Below are 21832 nucleotides of genomic sequence, written 5' to 3'. Positions count from 1 at the left end.
GCGGGATAAGCCCTGCGATCAACCCGCCCTAAGCATCGCTCACTGGCCAGCAGTGCTGTCAACCTCACCACCTGACCCCAACTCCTGGCTGCTATTAGCTAATACTCTATCACTCCTCCACTCTCATTGGCCCTTAGGCGGCTAATTCGGCCGACCTACAACCATTCCTGCCTCCGCCGCCGCCATAGAGACCGGAACTAGAATTAGAGTAGAGTCACCACGAGAACCATAGAGTACCCGAGAGGACGGGCAGAGGGAACGTGACTTTCACCAGGCTGCAGCCCGGGCCGGCGGCCCCCAAGTCCGGGGCTGTGTCCTGGCCGAAGGGAAGACACGGCCAGACGCCTGAGTCGGGATTACCTGGCTTGACCCGGGGGCTTGGAACGGGGCCCGACGACACCTTAGCTCCATACGGAGAGAAGGCCGCCCTCTCGCCCTGCTCCAAATATGGTCCTTGTGACCTCAGACCACTACTGCAGATAGAGCCGTCTTTTCTACAATGGCCGTGTACTCGCGGCACAGCCGAGTTTCTGGAACGGACTTAAACGTATGCATTCAAAGAGCGTCTGTTTACGGCGGAGCAGTCACCTTGGGGGGACCACGCAAGCTATCAGGCAGCCCCTGCTCCGCATATTGAGGGCGGAGGGCGGGGGTGTACTCCGTGGGGACCTGCCTTCCGATCTATCATACCAGGCACAGGAGAACTGTCTTGTTAAGTATTCACGTCTTTTTGTATTGGCCATAAATCCAATTTAATTTCAACTCACGTTTATTGAGCAAGCAAGGCATTTTTCTTGCATTTTATTCTTACGACAGCCATGTGAAATAGGGATTACTATCCACGTTTCACAAACGATTTATAATTGAAGCTGCCACATGATGTAGATGGAAGTCTTCCGCCTTCGTTCGTTCTTTCGTAAGCGTCTACTATCTGCTGGGTATGGACAAGTTCGTCAGTTGCTGCCTTCTTAAATTCAGTCTAGGGATGAAGGCAGAAATTTAAACATGCAACACACCGAACACTCCAGCGCTGCAAATGCACAAAGCATTTTGGGAGTGGCGGTGGGAAGAAGGTAGAATGCAGACTCCAAGCACTTGCAGGTTTATGCAAAGGCATAGAGGCAAAAGAGATGGGGTCTGGGGGAAATGCAAGTAAAGTGGTCCAATAACCCCCAGAATGAAGATACTGGGTTATAGAGGTAGGCAGGGTTAAATTAGGAACATTTTATCTGAAATTAAGGGCAACAGTGAGAAGGGTAATTTTAGGGTTGAAAGCAGGGAATGGCGTGATTTTTTTTTTTTAATGGCTAAGGATGGGTTGTAGAGGGGCATGAATGGAAGTAGGGAAACCAGCTAGGAGGCTAGTGCAGTAGTCCTTACCCCATTGGTATCATCTAAGCCTGTCAATTCCACCTCCTAAAGACCTCCCTGAATCAGTCCTAGAAATTCTCTAAATGCTAATCCAGAGTCTCTTCATTCCTACTGCTTCATTCCTACTTCATACCCTAGCGTAGGCCATCATCATCTGTCTCTCAGAGCAGGAGTAAGCACATTTTTTCTATAGGGGCTGGACAGTGTTTTAAGCTGTGCAGGCCAGACAATTCTGTCTCAACTACTCAACTTTAGAGCCTGAAAGTAACCATAGTCAATCAGTAAACCAGTGCGTTTTCCAAAAAAAAAAATTTAATTTATGGACACGGAAATATGAATTTCATGCAATTTTTATCACAAAATATTCTTTAGATTTTTCAGTTATTTGAACTTTTCCCCCAACTATTTAAACATTTAAAAAGCATTCTTATTCTTAGCTCATGAACCACTGAAAAACAGAGTGACACCTGGCCTGCCAACCCCTGGCTTAGGGCACTGCTGTGGCCTCCTAGCCAGTGTCTCTACCTCTTACTCTAATATTCCCCACCACATATCCAGGGTTCTTTTGAAAACATCTATCCGATCACGACACTGTCTTACTTAAAATCTTTTAGTGACTACACCACCCATAGGATTGTCCAGATTCCTTGATGTGGTTGGCAGGACCCTGCATGATCTCTAAACTTACCTTCCACTGTTCTTTCACATTCCCTGTCCAACCTTCCTGGTGACCTTTTAACCACTGCTTCCTTTGAGCTATCACATACTATTTCCTCTATAACATTCTTCCTTTCTCCCGTCTCCTTTGCCTGCTTAACTCTTCATCCTCTAGGTCTTGCCTCAGGTGTTACTAGGTTAGAAGACCCTCCTCTCCTAACACACTCTACTACACTCATTATTCCCTGCCAGACTATGAGTTCTTGAGGCATCTAGCATAGTCCCTGACACATGATATCTTAATGTGTCAAATGAACGATGTGATATAGAAAATGGATTGGAAAAGAAGGTACTGGCAGCAGAGAGGTCATCTGGGCAGCAGCGCCAGTAATCCGGGTGAAAAAGGTTTGCGGCAGCAACATGTAGGGAGAGAAGTTGGTGGATCCCGGAGCTGCTATTCATCTGTTCCAGCTCCAGGTGATTTCTGACTGTTAAAAAGAAAATGTTTCCTCAAAGGCAATTCTGCCAACACTGAGGACATTTAAAAGTGTGCCCTGTAGGCTTGAAAGCTTTTTTCCCAAAGTGCAGTTACAAAGACACTTAGGATAATGGCAGCAGCACCTCTGAGAATAAGTGAGTAACCTTCCCTATGTAACTGCTTTGAAGGGATGGCTTCTCAAGCAGAAAGATAAGTTCTGTAACATTTGTCTTTAAAATGTTACTTAAAAGTATCATTACTTACTCATCCAATTACTTCACTAAGCTCTCTCTTCATGCTCAGTGAACATGAAGATGAATGATTAAGTTTCCTTGTAGCCAACTCTCTACCACTGCAGAGATGGTTCATGCCAAAATTCATCTCCGGTTCCAAGGTGGGAGCTCTCCGCACCATAGTTCTGCTAGTTCCCCTGCCACCCTGAGAGCCCAGGTGTTTACCTTTAAGTGATACAAAAGGCAAGTGGGTTCATTCCGAGAATCTCCTCTGCAAAACTTCCACCTTGTCCCCATCTCTAACAGACTCTGGCCCAAGAACAAGTTCCCTTTTCCTAGAAAGCCCTCCCCACCCTTATCTCCTGGCTAACTGCAACCAGTCTGTCAATACTTAGCTCAAATGTTGCCTCTTCCTCTCACCCCCTGTCTCTCTGCTCCCATAGCATCTTATACAAACCACTGTCGTTCATGCAACAACTACTGATTGAGCACTTACTGGCTACTAGGTGTTTACCTCTTCTAGGTGCTAGAGACAGCAGTAAAAAAAGACAAAAAAGACCAAATTTCCTGCCCTCATAAGGGCTCACATTCTAACACTCATCTCACTGAATCCAAACCATGCCTATCCCCTGTCACCAGCATGGGCCACATCTTACTCATCTTCACAACTCCAGTGCCTAAGACAGACACTGGCATAGAATGTAGGTGCCAAGTGTAATTTAATTCAACTGAATGGCTCATCACAAGAATGCCAGCTCAGGATCCCAGCTGCTCATCCTCCTTCCTATCTCTCTATAATTCTACCCTGTTTAGTTACTTGAAGATTTTTCCTCCACTAGATCACAGCCCTTTCTTCCCTGTGTCCCCTGAATCCTGTTTACTTAGCTAGAGAGTTGCAAATATCCACAATACAGGGCCCTTGTATATCTCACCATCTTCCTTGTCCCCCACTACACTGAAATGGCACTTTTAACCCAATTCTATTGTATCTGCTACTCTGCTGTTGCAGTAGCCTGCTGCTAGTGGTTATGAGTCATCCCTGCCATGAGCCAGGAGAAAATAAGAATGGGATAACACAGAAATTGCCTCATGAAAGGAATACCAGGGAATTCCCTTTACCTCCTGGACATTATACTCAATGGGATCTGTTTATGTTGGGCTACTTCCTTTCAAAAGATTTTCCAATACATGTTACTGTTTACAAGTTACCCTCATATCCATTCTCTTGTTTGACCCTTTCAACAATGCTATGAAGTAGTAGTAGTATCTCCAATTTACAGATGAGGAAACCAAGGCTCTGAAAGGGGAAAAGAACATCTCAAGACCTCAACTGCTTAAAAAATGACTTCAGATTCAAACCAAGATTTTTAACTACATTATTCCCACTTCATCATGACCAAGACACATTCTACCAAATGGTCTCCCATCCAAAAATATCCCAAGCTAGTGACCCTTCCTTCACCCACAGGCTGTAGAACTAAACAAACGGAACCTACTGGGGACATCTTTGGAATAAATAGTGCTATAAGGCCCTGGGGCTTTGCCTTCATTGCCTGATCAGCTTGATCCTAACAGGGGACTGCTACAACTGCTTGTAAATCTGAGGCATCAACTCTACATAGCAAGGGTCTGGCTCTGGTCCATGCTGGCCTCTGGGGAGAGCCAGTCCTCTTAGCTGCAGCTAAGGCATGAGGAGACAAGGCTATCATTACAACCATTTAAAAAAGAACAAAACATGCAAACAACAACAACAACAAAACAACAACTTTATTTACAATTGAAAACTTAAACACAAAATTTTGGGTTCCGAATCTGTGATACTTCCAAGGTCTCTTGATCAAATGGGGCAGCAGCAGGCAGGGAAGCAAACACAGGGGCCAGTCCAGATTATCTCCCTCAAGAGCATCACCCCGAGCAAGAGGAGGCCCACAGTGGCAGAGCCGGGGGGCCTGTGAGGGATGGAAGATACAAGCAGTTCAGAAGAACTGGGAGGGGGCAGTCCACGAGAAAAACACTCACAGCCTTCCTCTACACCTCAACGCCTCCTGTCCCCAAAGAGCAGGACCGCTTTATTCTTGCCATAGGCCAGACGTTTGGTGCCCCAGAACACAGTGGGGAGAGGTATGTTACACAAAAACCAAGAAAGAAGCTAATATTTATGGTCAATACACTATCTCACTTATTATTTATCCTTCACAACTCTGTGTAGAATATATTATTTATAATCAAGCAAAGGGGAGAACTAGGGTTCCAAGGGGTTTAATGGCCTGACAGTAATGGGGCTTCCTGGTCTACTTGGGTCCAAAGTCTGAGTGCTTTCTGCCAGACCTTGATAGCTCTCTGTGGAGCTCTAGAACAAAGAGCAATCCCTTTTCCTTGAAGGTTTTGGTCCCAGGGTTGTAGAGAAAAGAAAGTCCACGCCCTGTGTTTATGGCCTTGGAGTTAGCTGTACTAAAAGAACAGGGTGAGTACACTCAGTTACTACTGTTCCCCTCCCCCCAAACATGGCTACACCCCTCCTCCTCCAGAGCACAGTGGGTCCTGGTATCATACTGCAGGCTCAGACAGAAGTTTAACCCTGGGCCCTCAAGCAGAATGTACAAGATGTGTAAATGCACTTTACAAGTTGCATGGTGCTGCGGGACCTAAGCTCTATCCGACCAGGCACTGCATTAGCACGGTCCCTGCCTCAAGGAGCTCTCAGTTCTAGAGAAAACCAGACCACCTGTGTTAAATGCTGTACTAGAGAGATGAACCAAGTACTGTGGGTGCACCCAGGAGGAGGCCAGGGAATGATTCACAAACTGATATTAGCTACATGCTCCTGGAACAAGCTGGGAGGAACTAGGGTTAGTTAAAACTATGTATATTGGGCTTCCTAGGTGGCGCAGTGGTTAAGAATCCGCCTGCCAATGCAGAGGTCACGGGTTCGATCCCAGCTCCAGGAAGATCCCACATGCTGCGGAGCAACTAAGCCCGTGTGCCAAAAAAAAAAAAAAAGTATATACTGTATGTATTTCTGTTATAAAATACATGCCTAATGTAGAAAGTTTAAGCATATAAGGGCAATATAAACTGAAAAGAAAGTCTCTTTGCTATCTCTACTCTGCAGAGGTAATCATTACTACCAGTCAGGTATCTATCACTACAGTAATTTCTGAAAGAGTAACTCAAAATAAATAACATCATGTAATGTACTACATCTTGACTTTATCCCTTAATTTACCTTAGAAATCTGCCAACACATACAGATCTACCTCTTTCTTTTTAAGGCTATACAGCATTCCATGGATATGATGTATCTCTGTGTGTAAGACCTGGTTACAGGGCAGGGAGGTTTGCCTTTGTACTGGAGGGGCTGGAATGGAGCCATTCTCCCCTCCCTGCCCTTTTTAACTGGCAGGGCTTCTGACTGTCAGGGCAGGGAACCAACAATGTCACACACCCAGCAGGCATGTAAATATTTGCTGCCAAATCTCTGGTGCTCCCTAGACCCATATTTTCATGTGGAACCTCTTTGCTCTGGCCCAGACTGCTGTAGTGGACACCTCACTGGCCTCTAGCCTCCACACTACTGCTAGAATCCCCTTCTGAGTAAGTAAAGTCAATTACAGTGTTCTGCTCAAAATCCTTCCGTGGCTCCTACTGGCTTGGTTCTTTTTGGAGGGTCAGGCCACCCTTTGGAATCTCAGGAGCATGATGGACTCTCATCCTAGGAGGGGAAAGATGTACATACTGCCTGATACTCACTCCCATCCTCAGGTTAACACATGAATACCTCAGCCTGCACTTGATCTTACGGCTGGCCCTGGCCTCCTCTGGCCTTGCCTCTTACTGTTTGCGTCTCGTACCTTCCTGCTTTGGCTATATTGAATTATCTGCAGTTTCCCTTACACTTCCTGCTGTTTCCTGCCTTTATGCCTTTGCTCATGCTAGTCCCTCTGCCTGGAATGCCCTCCCCAGTTTTAGCTACCTGACAGCTCCATTCTTTAGTGTACTCAGCTGAAATATCTCTTCTGCAGTCTTCCCAAACACTCCAGGCAAAGGCATTCACTTTCCTTCCTTTGTCTTAAAATCTCCAATCCAGTGCTTTACTGTACTGTAACCGTCAGTTTCCCTAAGAGACTATGAGTTCCTTGAAGGCAGGAACTGGGCTTTCCAAGTTTGTACCCTCATCTGCGGCAGGGGAGCTATCTTAAGCACTTTGCTGTGAAATGAATGAACGACTAGCCCACGTGCCACCAATGTGTCTTTTAGAACCTTCCCCTACAGGAATGTATCGCAACTACAGAAAAGCCCAGATTGAGGGACAGTGTTTCCTAAACCTCAATCATTCCAACATCAGCTTCACAGCTGTTACCATATCCACCATCCACAGGTACAATTAATTTTTAACGTGACTATTTGAACTTGAATAACCCCTCACTGTAAGCTGTAATAGCTGTAAAATTATATGCTGCGCTAATTATATTTTCTTCCTAAGAGACGAATGTTAAAAAAACTCATCCAGCACCACCTAAAGCAGGGTTACCCACAATTCTCTGATAAGAAGCATCTGAGATGCTTACTACAAACACAGCATCCTGGATCCTACCTCAAATTCACTCAAACTCTTTGGGGGGAGAGGGGATCTGGGACTTAGTAGGTTTAATAAATGCCCCTATGTGATTCTTATCTTCAGAAAAATTTGGGAAATGAACTGAAGAAAGATCTCTACTGCTTGACAGAGCCAGGTTTGGGGATCACAGGGAGACTAGCAGGGCTGTCAGAGCTCACAGCCACTCCCTTTTCAAGAGACTCTCAGGCTTTCAAAACAGAGGTTTCACTACCCCCATGTGGTTGTAAGTAGCCAAGAATGCAGTTCAGACTACAGTAGTAGAATCCTGAGGGCCAAAGTTCGTTTATGTGTACCTAATCAAATTCATCATAAAAACCTTTCACAGGACCCACTGAGCTGAAACTGAGGTTTCTACACCTAGAGTTGTACAGAAAACTTCATTTTCACTAAAACCAAAGTCAGGACCTAAGGTAAAGCACAAAAGAATTGGTGGAAGGAAGTGCTTCATAGGGAGGTACAGTTTCACCTGTCTTCTGTCTCCTTCCTATCTTCTTCTATTTCCATGCCTAGGCACAAGGCCTCAAATGCCTGATTAGGTGAAGTCTTGATTTGAATGCAGTAGATTCCTGCTGGATCAGTGCCACCAAGAGATTGTCTCCTCCTGGGTCTTTTCTGATTGGAATATGGTGGGTTCTCAATTAAAAGACTGTCATTTCCATGTAGCCTGCCCCTCCAAGTCAGCACCAGCATCATCTGAGAGCTGGTTAGAAATGTAAAATCTCAGGTCCCATCCAGACCCACTGAATTAGAACTAGCACCTTAACAAGATCTCCTGGTGATTCATATGTGCATTAAAGTTTGAGAAATACTGCCTAGTAGGACTTAAAAACATCATCTATACTAGCTGTCAAACATTATTCTGCCCTCAAACAACCTGAGGGATCTGAAACACTCTTTTAGAAATTAGAGATGCTTGTAACTTTATAGCTGGGAAGAAACATGATGGAATGATACCATACTCCTGGGGGAATTAATCACTTCTTTTCCTTACTTTCTCCCCAAACTATTACTCAGAAACCCAAAGTGGGGAACCCATTTGCGGAATGCCTTAAGGTCAGACTGCCACCTAGATTTCCTAATACCTTAAAACCTATGAGTTTTTAACTTGGTAAAGTTAAATGAGATAAACTAAGGTTCTTAGCTCAGAATTTGAGCACAAGAAATATTCAATAAGTGATATAACTGTTTTTACTGTATTGTCTCTAAATATAAGCTATAAAAGATTTAATTCTGAGCAAGTCAAGGTTAGAAGATTAAATTGGAGGTAGTCTTCAATTGGTGGCTCTTTATATTTAACTAAAATTAAATAAAATTAAAAATTCAGTCCCTCAGTCACACCAACCACATTTCCAGTGCTCAACGGTCACATGTAGCTGGAAGCTACCATAATGGACAGCACAGATACAGAACACTTCCACCATCACAGAAAGGAATGTCTACTGGAAAGTTCTGGTCTAGAGGGCCTCTGGAGCATCACACGGCCCCCGTGGAATCTGTTCAGCTTGGGGTCGTAGGCTGAAAAGAAGGGCTTTCATGGGGGTAAAGGTTCACATGACCTTTGCTAATAGCGGGTGAGAAGAGGAGGGCTGATGACAGCCATCATCAGAAAACAGACTCCTGACATGGATTTCCAGTAACTTTCTGTAAGGGTCTCAGAAATATACAGAGAAAAGGCCCTATACAAAAGGATTTCTAAACTTTATTGTTTTTGTGATCTTCCATCCTCCCGTGGTGATCAGTGGTCAGTCTTTAAAAGGAAAAGGACCGATGAGCTCAACTTTAGCCAAGAAACGTGTGGGAGAGGGAATGGCCAGCAGCGAAGGTGGGGGGGGGGGGGCGCAGGTTGAGCTTGGGGCCCCCAGTACAGGCAGAAAAGAGAGCTCAGAGTGTCAACTGGGCCTGAGAAGGGAGCACTTGGCTGGACAAGTGAGTCCACGTGAGCTTCCAGCACACACACTTGTGCATTCCTGCCCTGGCATCTGCTCACACCAGTTCCCTGCCTAAAATGCTTGACATTCTCCCTCTCTATTAACTCATGTAATAAATTTTAACTGAATGCCTATAAGTGCCAGATGCTGTGAACACAAAGCAAGTCACAGATGGAGGTATGCACAGTCATTAAGATGGTCTGGTATTTGACTAGATCTCCATTTGAAAAAAAAGGCAGAGTCCAGAAAAATAAATTCTAGATAATTTTGTAAGCATACAAATAAAACTATAGAAACATCAGAAAAAATACAGAAGACATTATGATTGAGGTAGTAAGGACATTCTTAAACAAGATAAAACACAACAAAAGGGAAAGAAAAGAGGAAAAATTTCAATCTCATCAAAATTTAGAACTTTTGTTTAACAAAGGATATCACCAAAGTCAAGATAAGCAACTCACTGCCAATCTTTTCTTAAAATATATTCTAGCCAAAATACTCAAAACATATAAAGAACTAAGACTCAGAATGTATAATTATTCAAATCATTAAGAGAAAGGTAAAATAAAATATTTGCTACAAACATCTTATAGCATATGACATCGATTTTGTTTTGTTTAAATACGACATAGTTTTACATGAATGGAAAAGTCTTCCAGACATAATGTCAAATGGAAGTAAAATGGTGAACAAATAGTATGATGCCATTTAGGAAAAACAAAACCTCCCAAAATTAGGTAGGCAAAGAAAAGGCCCTATGGACATACATCAGATGATAAAAAAGTTACCTCTGAGGACAGCATTGGGATGGGGATGCAGAAGCGGGGTGAGTTGTCAAGGGGAGAAGGGCTTTACTGTTTCGTGTGAAAATTTTCATATCTCATTTCACAAGATGATGTTGCTTTCATAACTAAAAATAAACAACCAAATGAAATATGTGAACCTTGACTGGATTTCTTTTCTTAGATCTAAAAATGTTACTTTGTGGACAACTGGGCAAGTTTGAGCACGTATATCAGACAATATTATTACAGTCATGCAGGATGTTCTTATTTTGGGGGGTCGCTTGCTTAAGTATTTAGGGGTAAAGTGTCAAGAAGTCCTCAACTTCCAGATGGGAAAGAAATGGAGGGGAAAGGAAGGAAAGAAGGAAGGGGAGCAGGAGAGCAGGAAAGGGAATGGGAATGGGAGGAGAGGGAAGAAGGGAAAGAAACAAATGTCAAAGCAAAATGATAAAAAAAGAATGTTAAACACTGGCGAATCTAGGTGAAAGATGTGTATGTGTGTATATATATACATGTGTATGTGCATATATATATATATATATGTATATAAGAATATAAGTACTATTCTTCCAACTTTTCTGCAGGTTTAAAAATTTTTTTAAAAAGGAAGAAAAAAAAGAAAAAGGCCAAGCACTACCATCACTTACCTAGCTGGAAGTGATCAATCTCTTTCCTGAACTCTTATTAACACTTAGCAACATCACTCATATTACTAATGATCACCTTTGAGAATGTGTTTTATTCCCCTAAGTTCCTAAAAGGTGGAGGCATCTTTCAATCCTTTCCCCTCCCTCTCCATGCTCAGCACGATGCCCAGCACAGAGCAGGCAGTGAATGACAAGTCTGGGTAGGAAGTGAGTCTGCGTAGGCTGAGAAATGTGTCACATTCACCTATGAGGCTGGCAAATACAAAGTCAGGGCCTGGAACTGCAGTATCAGTTCTGACAAGAGGCATGACAGGGGTGTCTCCTGGCTGCCCAGGCTGGTCCCAGCAGGGAGCCACCCAGGGCGGAAGCCAGGTCTTTCTAGCAGGACCTACCGAATGGAACTAGAGTCTAAGAGTGCTGTCAGAAAGTGCCCAATGCTTGATACTTTGTAAACTATAAAGTGTTAGAAAAGTAAAGTGTCCTACCAACCCTTTACCTTTTGATCCTTACAGTGACCCTAGGAGATAAGTATTATCACCATTTGACAGATGAGAAAACAGGCTCAAGGAAGGGAAGTAGCTTCTCCCAGGGCACACAGAGGAAATGGGCTCAATCCCATGTCTTCAGGTCTAAACTTCTTTCCACTAGACCATGCTGCCTTCTCTGGGGTCCTGACTCCGGACCAGGAAAGACACTTACCTGATCGAGTCTTCCTTTGAACTACATTTCCCCACACTGTGAGATCACCACAGGCAGCTTGGGCTTATTGTTGGGGCCTGTGGGAACATTCTAGGAGAGAAAGCACAGTGGTGACTCCTCCACTCAGACACTCTCCCACCACATTTACTGATGCCTGCTAGTCCCTGTGCTAAGGACTGAGAGCTTACAGGCTGATCTGACAACAGTCTGCGTCCTAGCGGACAGGGGAAGAATATAATACAGATCAAAGAGAACATGTACAACATTTAAAAAACATCAAACATGACATGTAACAACGGAGTGAGTTATAAGACAGAGTTGTATATAAGGCGAGGATTTCATCAAGTAGGTGAAGGAGCCACCAGAGGCCAAACCTCGATACCCACTGGAGAGGCTAACTGAGGGCCCAGAACATTTGGGAGGCACATGGTCTCTCCTCCCTCTTCTACTCCCTGTAACTGGAGGAGTGGAGCCTGGGCCTAACAATACGGAGCCCGCTCCCCGACTCTAGTGAGGTGGTCCTAGGCCAGAATGGCCGAGAAAGAGGAGATCAAAATAGGACTCACCTCAATCTTTCTCATCACCAGAAGTCCATCAATGATTTTTCCTGTGGAAAGAGTATGAGCTGGACTTTACTACTCTCATTTGCACAGTACTTTCCAGCCTCCAAGGCCCATTCTCAGCCATTATCTCATTTGATCCTCAGACTAACATCAGAAAATTAATATTCAGTGGAAGTGAAATGCTGCCCAAGGTCACAGGTAGCAAGTAGCAGGGTTAGGGCTCAAACCTAGGTCTGAGCAATTGCAAAGCCCCACTGCAGCATGCTGCCTCTGTGTGGTACTTAAGTGCTACCATCCCCCTAGACACACCTATCGCCCAGATGGTTACCCATGACGTCAGATGGCCCCTTCGTCCTCCCCTCTAGCTCTCTAACCACAAATGCTCCCCACCTCCCACAGCTTCCACCTTCCCTACTACTACCCAGGGCAGTTACACCTGTCGAGCACCCTTGGTACAAGAGTCAGGGGACCAGCTCCTTTGGAAGCTCCACTCTGGGTGAATGGGGCCTGGGCTAGGACAGGAATAGGACTCACCAAACACCACGTGCTTCCCATCTAGCCAATCACACTTAGAGCAGGTGATGAAAAACTGGCAGCCATTTGTACTGGGACCACTGTTTGCCTGATGGAAACCAAATATACTTGCAGTGAGTTTTCCTGGCCATGCTAGCCAAAGGGCAAAAGTTCCCCAAAGAGCCTGTAGCCCTGAGTCCTCCATGCTTTCTTTCAGCAAACCTGCCTGCGCATCTACTGTGAGCCAGAGCCTGAGCTAGGACCCAAGGATACAGAGAGGAACAGAACACACAATTTCTGCCCCCAAGGAGCTATATTCTTAAATAAACGTACATTTCTCCTACACTGTGAATTTTTATAATGAGAACAATTGTTTATGGAACCAGATTTGCTGTATTTAGTCCAACACTGGTAATAACTGGATTACATTTACAAATTAGGTACCAGCTGAGAAAAAGCCTGTCGCCTGTGCCATAAGCTATTTTGTCTGAATGACTCTGTACTGTCCCTTAACGATGGTAATAAGGACATTTAAGGTGCAGGAAGCTGCTATGCTGGTGCTATGCTAGAAAAAAGACTACATTTAATCAATGACATTTGCTTTTTACAGCTACACCCCAAATCCTTTATTACTGAATTTTACTGGGAAACATTTCCTAAATAGAGAATCTGAAATTCTCCAGCCACATCCCTTCCCTTTTCCTCCACTGAAATTGTCTTTATATTATTATATTCCACACTGCACTATAAAAGAACAGGCTATAATTAATTACAATGCAAAGCAATCAGCAAATCTGCATCATGTTTCAGCAGCACTGCCTGACCACAATGTCTGTGTAACTACATGAGTATTTCATTGCATAGTTCCCTTATTTTGGAAAAAAAAAAAAATGAATAGAAAATGGAAAACTGAAAGAACCAGTACTACTAAAAGCACAGGTCTCATAAAAGTAATACTACGGAGGCAACATTGGAAATCATCATATAGGTCATCAGCCTTAACTGGATGCTTAACGTATTTAAATTGGTTGAGTCTGTGTTCAATACGGAAGGAATAAAAATGTATATGGAATACATTAAAGACAATGTCTGGGGGTAAGCTCTAATTAGGGATTTCACATTATACTTTAGGAACTCCCCATGTGAGATGAGGCTAGTTTTGGTTTTCGTACATGTATGCAGGAACATCTCACATATGAAAGCAAGGGACAGCTGGGCCAGTCAAAACAGAGCTACACTCTGGAATGAGGGTAGACTCCTCAGTGGTCCCAATTCTTCTTTGCTCCCCTCCCTTCTTTCCATTTCTCCTATCTATCTATCTATCTATCTATCTATCTATCTATCTATCTATCTTGCTGCTAGCAAGCGGGCAGGAATACAGTCATACAACATGTGTTTTTAGCTCAGGGGATTCTCTGCCCTTAGCCACTCACTTATCCATTCTTCCAGCAGGACACCTTACTGGTTTAGAGAACAAGCTCTGGAGCCAGAAGACCAAGCTTGAATCCCAGTTCCATCAATGACTGGGATCTAGTGTAGCCACATCACCTCTCTGTGCCTCGGATTCCTCACCTGTACCTATCTCAAAGGGATGCTGAGAGGAGTAAAATGAATTAATGCAAATAAGGTGTTGCTGAGTATGTGCTCAGCGTCAGCCTTTATTCTCATTATCTTTCAGTCATTTATCAGTACCTGCTCAGCACCTTTCTGTATCAGGTAGTAAGGCTTGCAGATCAATGAGTCTCAGTCCCTGCCCTTGAGGAGCTCATGATTTCGTGGAGGATGGAAGCAAAAACAATTATGCTACCAGATGTGTGACAGCACAACTTAACCAGTGTCAGCCTGAAGGGAGCAGAGACCAAGGCTTCCTTGCATTCCTTTCTGACTCCTCCCCAGATGCTAACACAGTGGCATGCACCTAGGTGGTTCCAATCCTCATGGCGATGATCCAGGCCCACCTAAGCTTTACCCATGCTTGCCCAGCCTGACTTTCCTAAGAGGAGGCTTGTACACTGTTTGCTATGCTAGGCTCACCCAGGTATTACGGCAGCCTTCTAACTGGCTTCTCTGCCATACTCTCGCCATTCCTGTCTGCCACTCACACTGCAGCCAGGGTCTCCATTTCAAAACAAGCTGATCAGCCCTGCTCAAAAAAGTGCATGGCTCTCCGTAACCTATGAAATAACGCCCACATATTCTGGCATTTAAAGCCCTTCAGGAGCTAGACCCACCTGCCTCTCTCCAGTGGTCTCTACTGGTCATTCCCTCCCCTATTCACAGCACCTCCCTCACTTTCTGTCCCGTGCCCATGCTGTTTCATGGTCACACATCTTTTGCCTAGGCTATTTGCTTGACTCGAAACGCCATTTGGTAGAGAATGTCTTTGGATCTTTGCAGCAGTTACTCTCATTCCTGGGGGCCCTCACAGTACTTACACATACACTGAGGTACCCTCCCTTTAGCACACTGATGGCATGAATGACACTACGCTGGATGCGTCATTCTGCATGTGTGACACCCACTAGATGTTAGATGTCAGGAGGGCAGGGATCAGGCCTGTGCCCGCATGCCTTACCATGAGGCCAGGAACAGTGCATGTCGACCATCTTTACCTGACAAATGCCCGAGTGGATGAGGGCAAGAGCATGCGGGCGGGACAGAGAATGCACCTGTAAACACTGGGTCTGGGAGGTCAGAGCTGGGGCACTGACGGAGGGGAACGGGTGAGAACGGGGGGACGGGGGGGGGAGGGCTGGAGGGTGAGAGAGAAGCAAGGTGGGAGGGGTAAGGCGAAATGAGGCGTGAGGGCGAGTAGGGGCAAGTGCGTGGGGAGTGAGCAGGGATGAGCAGGTGAGGGGCTGAGGGAGGTGGGAAGGGAGACAGTGAAGGGGGAGTGAGATGTGTGAGTGGGGTTATAAATGGGGAGGGAGGGGCCGAGGAGGGGGAGGAGCAGTGGTGAGTGAGCCGAAGGGGTGACCAGCCAGCAGGCAGTGTGAACAAACGTGCTGTGAGAGTCCTGGCGAGTGGGGAGATGGGTGTGTGGACGCTGGGTCTTAAAAGCACAGCTGGCTACGTTCTAGGCAGCAAGGCTGAGTGCCCAGCCACGTGTCCTGGCTCAAACAAAGAAAGAAAACACACACTGGAGTTCAGTTTTTGTTCCCCAGCCTGCTAGTGGGTCCAGCCCAGCAAAACCAAACCAGATTGAGGAAAGAGGTGGGCGGTGCAGAGGTGAGTCCTGGGTCAAGCAAGGGAAGGAAAACATTTGCTTCCATCCCAAGAGACAGCAATGGACAAGAGGGGCCCAGAACTCAGTTGGCTATAAATCTAGCCCAAAACCTTGACTGGTCCTCACTTACCATGGAAAGCAGGCCTGGAGCTGAGTGTCTAAGCTTAAAATTTTCATCAGCAAATGGCCCCCGGTAGATACTAGCGACTCCAGTACCATCTCCCTGAAGAGAAAAGGGAAGTGTTAGCAACTTGCGAGTGTTGGCCCCTAGAGCCCAGAGGAAGCAGCTGCTGCACCCGAAGCCTCACTGCGTTCACGTCCTCTTACTCTTGCTGGTCACTTTGGGAGCCACACCTCTTTGACCCTATCCTACAGTCAAAGCAAGCCCCATCCAAGGCATGTGTAGCCTACAACCTGGCCAAGCCATCTTACAGGCTGAAAAAAAACAAAAGGTCACAGCTGGGCCTATAGAAAAATAGGCTAAGACACAAACAAAGCAGAAGACAGCATTACAGTGATCACACACATAATCGATGCCCTTCCCAAAGACTCTCATGCCTGTGGTCATACCAGAGAATCCATTTAACTGACTATGGCCCCACCCTGCCCCCAACTATGCAGGTGGGTGGGCTTCTGGAAGTCTAGTCTGTACAACAGGATACCACCCTCCCATTCAAAGCTGAGGTCAGGGGAGGTCCAGAGGAGGATGCCTAACTCATGCAGGGCCAACTAGAGCTCCTTCTCTGGGAAGCATGAAGTAGGATAGCTGCTCTCTTGAGGCTGAACCTGTATCACGTAAAACGGGAAGCTGAAGGTAACTATCTTCTGCCAGGTGGACTGGAGAAGAGAAAGAGAATGCAACACACATGTGTAGAGAGAGCTAGAGAAACAGAAAGGACTGCTTGGTTCTGTGGCTCTCTAGTTCCTAGATCTATTTCTTCTTTTGAGTTCCATGAAACACCTTGTCATAAATCCCCAATTTCTGCTTAAACTAGCTCTATTTGCGTTATCTCTTTGCTCTTCCAATAATTCTGTGGAATAAACATTATCATCTTCCCCACTTTTCAGGTGAGCAAGCTTACATCAGGGTAATAAAGCAACTTAACCAAGGCCATATTTGCAGTACGTTAAATAGAATCCCTGGGGTTTAAAGGTAATATTGAGAGAGTGTCAAAAGACCAATCTCTCCCAGCCAATTTGTAAAGAAAAAGAATACTGGGTACATGATGGGATGGCAAAACACCAACCTAATGCAGAATCAAGGAGCCCTTATTGGAGCAAAGACTACCAAAGGAGATTAACATAAGCCAAGGAAAAAAGAAAAGTCTCAAATCGTTATTTGATTAAAAACTATCGATAAAACCAAGCTCTGTATAGTGGAAAGATTGGATTAGGGTTTCAGATCTATCATTTATGAGTTGGGGAAGTCACTTCCTGTCTCTGAGCCCCAGTTTCCTCAACTATCAAGTGAGGATGAAATCACCTACTCCTTACACTGTTGCCATAAAGATCCAATTATTGTCTATGAGAAAAGCATTTTGCAATCCATATAGCACTATGAAAACATGAGCTATTATACCTTTAACTCCACATACACACATATATACATACAGAAGAAAAACATGTTCACTTCCAATTTCCCAATAAAGCTAGAGAACAAATCAGTTACCACATCATTCTCTATATAATTATACTATCTATTGCACTCCAGAAGCCAGAGTAGGGAAAATGACAAAATTAATTTTCAGGGCAAACAAAAGAAAGCAACTTAAATCTTCAGTAACAGTGGGTTGATCAAATAGACTGTCATTCATAACAGAATATTAGGTAACTATTAGAAAGATTGTTTTGGAAGAAGACAATGACAAAGGGGAATGCAGACAATTACTAAGCACAAAAAAATTAAAACACATATAATCTTAAGTCTGTTAAAAATTATATTTGACACACATATATATGCAATGATAAGACAGGCAGCTTTAAACTAAAATGCCAAGAGTATCTTCCTTGGGAGGTGAGATTCCTTAAGAAATGATTTATTTTCATTTCTGTACTTTTCTTTTGCAACCAGAAAAAAACCAAAAACAAAATATTATTAAAACAATCAAACAAATATTCTTGGTCCAACTTCAGAAGGCCTCAAATTCTGTTTCTCCTGCTTCTTGCTCATTCCAGTTTTTCTGCCCTAAGGGTGGCTCTGAGCAATTGCTTCTCTCTGACAGCCTTCTGGCTGACCAACTGCTATCTAACCCTGGGGCAAGTGAGTGAATGTGCTTGGCAAAGACCCTGGCAATGACCTGTAAGAAGTTAGTCCTGTCCATGCTAAGACAACATAGCAATGTATGAGCCTGAGGGAAGAAAGGAAAGAAGGCAGAGAACAGCTTCTCAGCCCTCTTACCATTCAATAAAAAAGTATATGGTCACCCAAGCCCTACTATAATCAGTTGTGGCCAGGGGTTGCAAACTTAAATGTCTACAGGGACAGGTGACACAAACAAGGGAGGCAAATGGTGAGATAATAAGGACACACTGTGTCTAAAGGGAGCAGTTACTTGACTCTAACCAATTGTTCCTGCATGAGAAACACAGGCCTTGTGTATCCCTACTTTCCATTCATTAGAGAGAAAACAAAACTCCAATTTTTCGGTAAAATCTCCCAGTTTTGCAACATCATATAGATGAAACAAAACATATCTGTTTTTGATTCAGCCCCAAATTTGCCACTTTGTAAACTTACCTAGATAGGAAAGAGAAAGATCTTAAAAAACTCCTAGGAGTCAAACTAAGTACACATATAAAGGAGAAAGAATGTCTCCCAGGTCCAAGAAAACAGCAACATAACTAATCAAATGATATTAATAAGAAAGATCATGCACAGAAATGGATAGATAAGGAGAAAAGTAGGTTTACAAAAGCATAAATGTGGTTTAGTCAGCATCTCCCAAAGTTCAAGGAAGCAGAGGAGGCTTGATATGGGGATACAGGCAGTCTCGTCACAAGAAAGTCATGCTTAGCAGTAAAGGATTAGTTTATTGGGCTCTCCCAGTGAATAGGGAAAACATCCTTCCAGAACTCTCTTCCTTGATTCCTTGCCCACTAACAAACTTCTGATTAAAAAAACAACGAAACTCAGCTTTCCAGAAGTGGACAGGAAAAAGAGGCACAGGCATTTAGCTCACTGGAAAGGGACTTAAAACCATTTAGAAAAAACAAATTGCATTGCATCCAATTTCTAGCTAAATTCCATGTGACCAATTAATTTGGGTCCATCATGGACCATCTACTGGTCTTCTGGGAAAGTTCAGTTCCTGACCCTAAAAGGCTGAGATCTGGAAGTCAGTGACTCAAAGTACTGATATCTGTCACCTAGTGACGCAGTGAGTAGTAGCCATCACAGGACATTCCCGTCTCCACCCCCTTCCCCATCAAACTTGGCCGTTGTTCTCAAGCCTTAAGACTGGGTCCCTGAAGTAAAAACAGTAGCAGCTGCATAACAACAAAAAACCAAACCTATAGGTCCTTAATAGGCGAAGAACAATACTTACATTAACAAAATCTCCACCCTGAATCATGAAATCTTTTATGACCCTGAAACAGAGAGCAAAGGATCCTGAGAGAAGATTCTGTAGTATAGAACAACACTGATTTCAAAATATAACGTTTATCACTTTGGCTTTTGATAAGTCTTCAAATCAATTTCTGAGTTCACAAAAACATTCCTTTTAAAGATCTAAGAATTATTTTCTGGTTTTGTTTTCCTCTAAAGACACTAATCCCCCGAGGAAGTAATTCTAAAAGCCCCCCAGTATGGCTTGCTAAAGACCTTACCTGTGGAAGGTGCTCCCTTTGTATCCTATTGGAACCCCATCTTTTCTATAACCAAAAAGAAAGAGACTTGGAATGACGACAGGTAATCACAGGTCTTTCCAGTTTACCACACACTTGAGCCAAAGAGACTCTCCTAAAAACGGTCACAGAAGAGAGATAAAGAAGTCAAATGAACCGAGGATAGACCGGTGAGGGATTACCTTCTATTACTGTCAAGAGCAATCATTCAAGGCCAGTCGGTGGTTCCCCAACACCCTCACTGCAGCCCCAGGACACCCCTCAGGAGCAAGCAAAGAATTCAACCACGTCTGAGACTGACCTGAATTCTCCAGTGCAGAACTGCCTGAAAGGGAAAACGATTCAGTCACCATGGTATCACAGTTGTGAGCGCCCCTAACCTCGGAGGGGAGGGCACAGACATCCACACTAGCAAGCCCACCCACCGGCTAGTCAGATGTCCATACACCGAGGCATACAGATTAATAACATAAATCGACATGGGAACAGTCAAGACTATTCAGAGCAATACTCGGAGGAATCAGGTCTCAAGGACAGTGACTGGACGGACAGAGGCAGGCAGACAATTCCGAAGACTGAGGCCCAGCTTCTGGTTTAGTTAATCCAGCAAAGCTGGAGCATCTCCTTACCTAAAATTCTCGGCCGTCTTAGGCACAACGTCTGCAAAGAGCTCGATCTTCATGCGGCCAACTTCCTGCAACCGGCGGGACACGGTCAGAAAGCTCAGTTCAAGCCCGTGAAGGCCTCACCGAGCAAGAACCCCCCCTACCCCCCCCACCCCACCCCACCCCACCCCATGCCGCTTGGTCTCTCCCACCTCCGGCTCCATAGCCCACCCTGGCGTTCCACTCAGTCCCTCCGCTAGCGGGGGCTACGATGGGCAAGTTCCCTCCTCTTCCTCCCCACCCCCGCCCCGCAGGTCGGTAGATTCTGGTCCACTTTCACTTTCTGGCTTCCCGAGTCCGCTATCCCTGGGGGCAGGGGTGAAACCTGCCTGCCAGATCCCGTGCATTTTCCTTTCGGCGCTGGCTGGGTGGCTGCCACGACCTTACCTGGCCACCGATGCTGACATCAAAGAACACCACGGGATTCACAGGGCTTGAATTTGCCACCGCCATGGCTCTGACCCGGAAGCAGAAATCGGGAACGCGGGCTTCCGGCGAACCTAGTCCCTGCTCTGCGGGTTTCGTCTCTGGCGCAGGCGCAGGAAGAGCCGACCGAGGCCAGGTCCCGCCCCGGAAGCGCTCCGCCTCCGGCGCCAAACTGGGCGCTGCGTGGGTGGCCGGCGCTTCCTTCCATACTGACCACCCAGACGTCTGCCGCCTGTTAGCTCACCTCACTCCGCGGGTGCTGAGCCGGGAGGAAAAGTTCGGCATTTTTTGCTCAAGGTCAGCGGATCTCGCACTCATTGGGCTACACTAAGTGCAGTACAGATTATTCCCGCTCAGGCTATGGGGATTGGACTAGGCAGTCTTCAGGGTCCTTATCAACCTTTGCAGCTAAGACCTATCTGAACCGTCATACGTGTGGTTTCTTACCCCTGGCCACTAGTCTGGAGCCCCGCGGAAGCAAGAACTGTGTTCATCCTCAGCGTTTGGAACAGCCTAGCATATCAGATTTGCTCATAAATACTCAGCACTTCCTTGAAGTTGGGACACTAGAATTTTAATTCCAGTTCTGCCACAAGCTTTCAATTTTGTCACCTCCAAATCATTTACTGCAGAGCAGCTAGAGCGTTTAAAATAAATCTGCTTATAAATCACTCCTGTCTCCCGTATTTAGAATAAAATCCAGTTTCTTACATAAAAGGCCTACATTACATTATCTGGCCGCCACCTACCTGGGAGTCTGGTCTTCTGTTCCTCGCGGTTATGGAGATTCCATACTCTCTTTAGGGCCTTGGTACTAGCTGTTAACTGTCTTTAATATTCTTCTAGATCTTAATGGGGGTGGGGAGTGGTCTTGTAGTTCAAATCTCAGCTCAGATGTCACTCAGGAACATTGCACCCAGTCTAAAATAGCCATCCTGATCGGTGTGAGGTGATACCTCCTTGTGGCTTTGACCTGCATTTCTCCGATGATTAGTCATGTTGAGCATCTTTTCATGTGTTTGTTGTTGTTGGTGGGAATGTAAGTTGGTACAGCCACTATGGAAAACAATTTGGAGGTTCCTTAAAAAACTACAAATAAAACTACCATATGATCCAGTAATCCCACTCCTGGGCATATACCCAAAGAAAACCATAATCCCAAAAGAAACATGTACCA

The 21832-nt window shown here is 45.0% G+C and overlaps 1 protein-coding gene across 5 annotated transcripts; it reads right to left on the bottom strand.

Annotated features, from left to right (window-relative positions):
• Positions 1-778: 778 nt before the first annotated feature.
• Positions 779-20695, bottom strand: PPIH (peptidylprolyl isomerase H). Of its 5 annotated transcripts, XR_009049017.1 has the most exons (11): positions 20617-20695; positions 20194-20258; positions 19747-19889; positions 19547-19591; positions 19264-19306; positions 15849-15941; positions 12514-12601; positions 11983-12023; positions 11417-11506; positions 10074-10195; positions 4489-4688 (listed from the first exon to the last, which is right to left on the bottom strand). XR_009049017.1 is itself a non-coding variant. In XM_057707465.1 (10 exons), the coding sequence occupies exons 3-9, from the start codon at positions 19770-19772 to the stop codon at positions 11438-11440; spliced, it is 405 nt and encodes a 134-aa protein (XP_057563448.1). In that variant the 5' UTR covers positions 19773-19889; positions 20194-20258; positions 20617-20695; the 3' UTR covers positions 779-979; positions 11417-11437. The 5 variants fall into 5 exon arrangements, 4 of the variants coding, with proteins under 4 accessions (XP_057563448.1, XP_057563427.1, XP_057563458.1 ...); XM_057707465.1 differs by lacking the exons at positions 4489-4688; positions 10074-10195 and adding an exon at positions 779-979; XM_057707444.1 differs by lacking the exon at positions 10074-10195.
• Between the last annotated feature and the right edge of the window lie 1137 nt (positions 20696-21832).

The sequence above is a fragment of the Hippopotamus amphibius genome, chromosome 1 (genome assembly GCF_030028045.1).
Source record: "Hippopotamus amphibius kiboko isolate mHipAmp2 chromosome 1, mHipAmp2.hap2, whole genome shotgun sequence".
Taxonomy (NCBI): Eukaryota; Metazoa; Chordata; class Mammalia; order Artiodactyla; family Hippopotamidae; genus Hippopotamus; species Hippopotamus amphibius.
The sequence above is the reverse complement of the archived record's forward strand: the minus strand, read 5'-3'. Positions and strand labels throughout refer to the sequence as shown.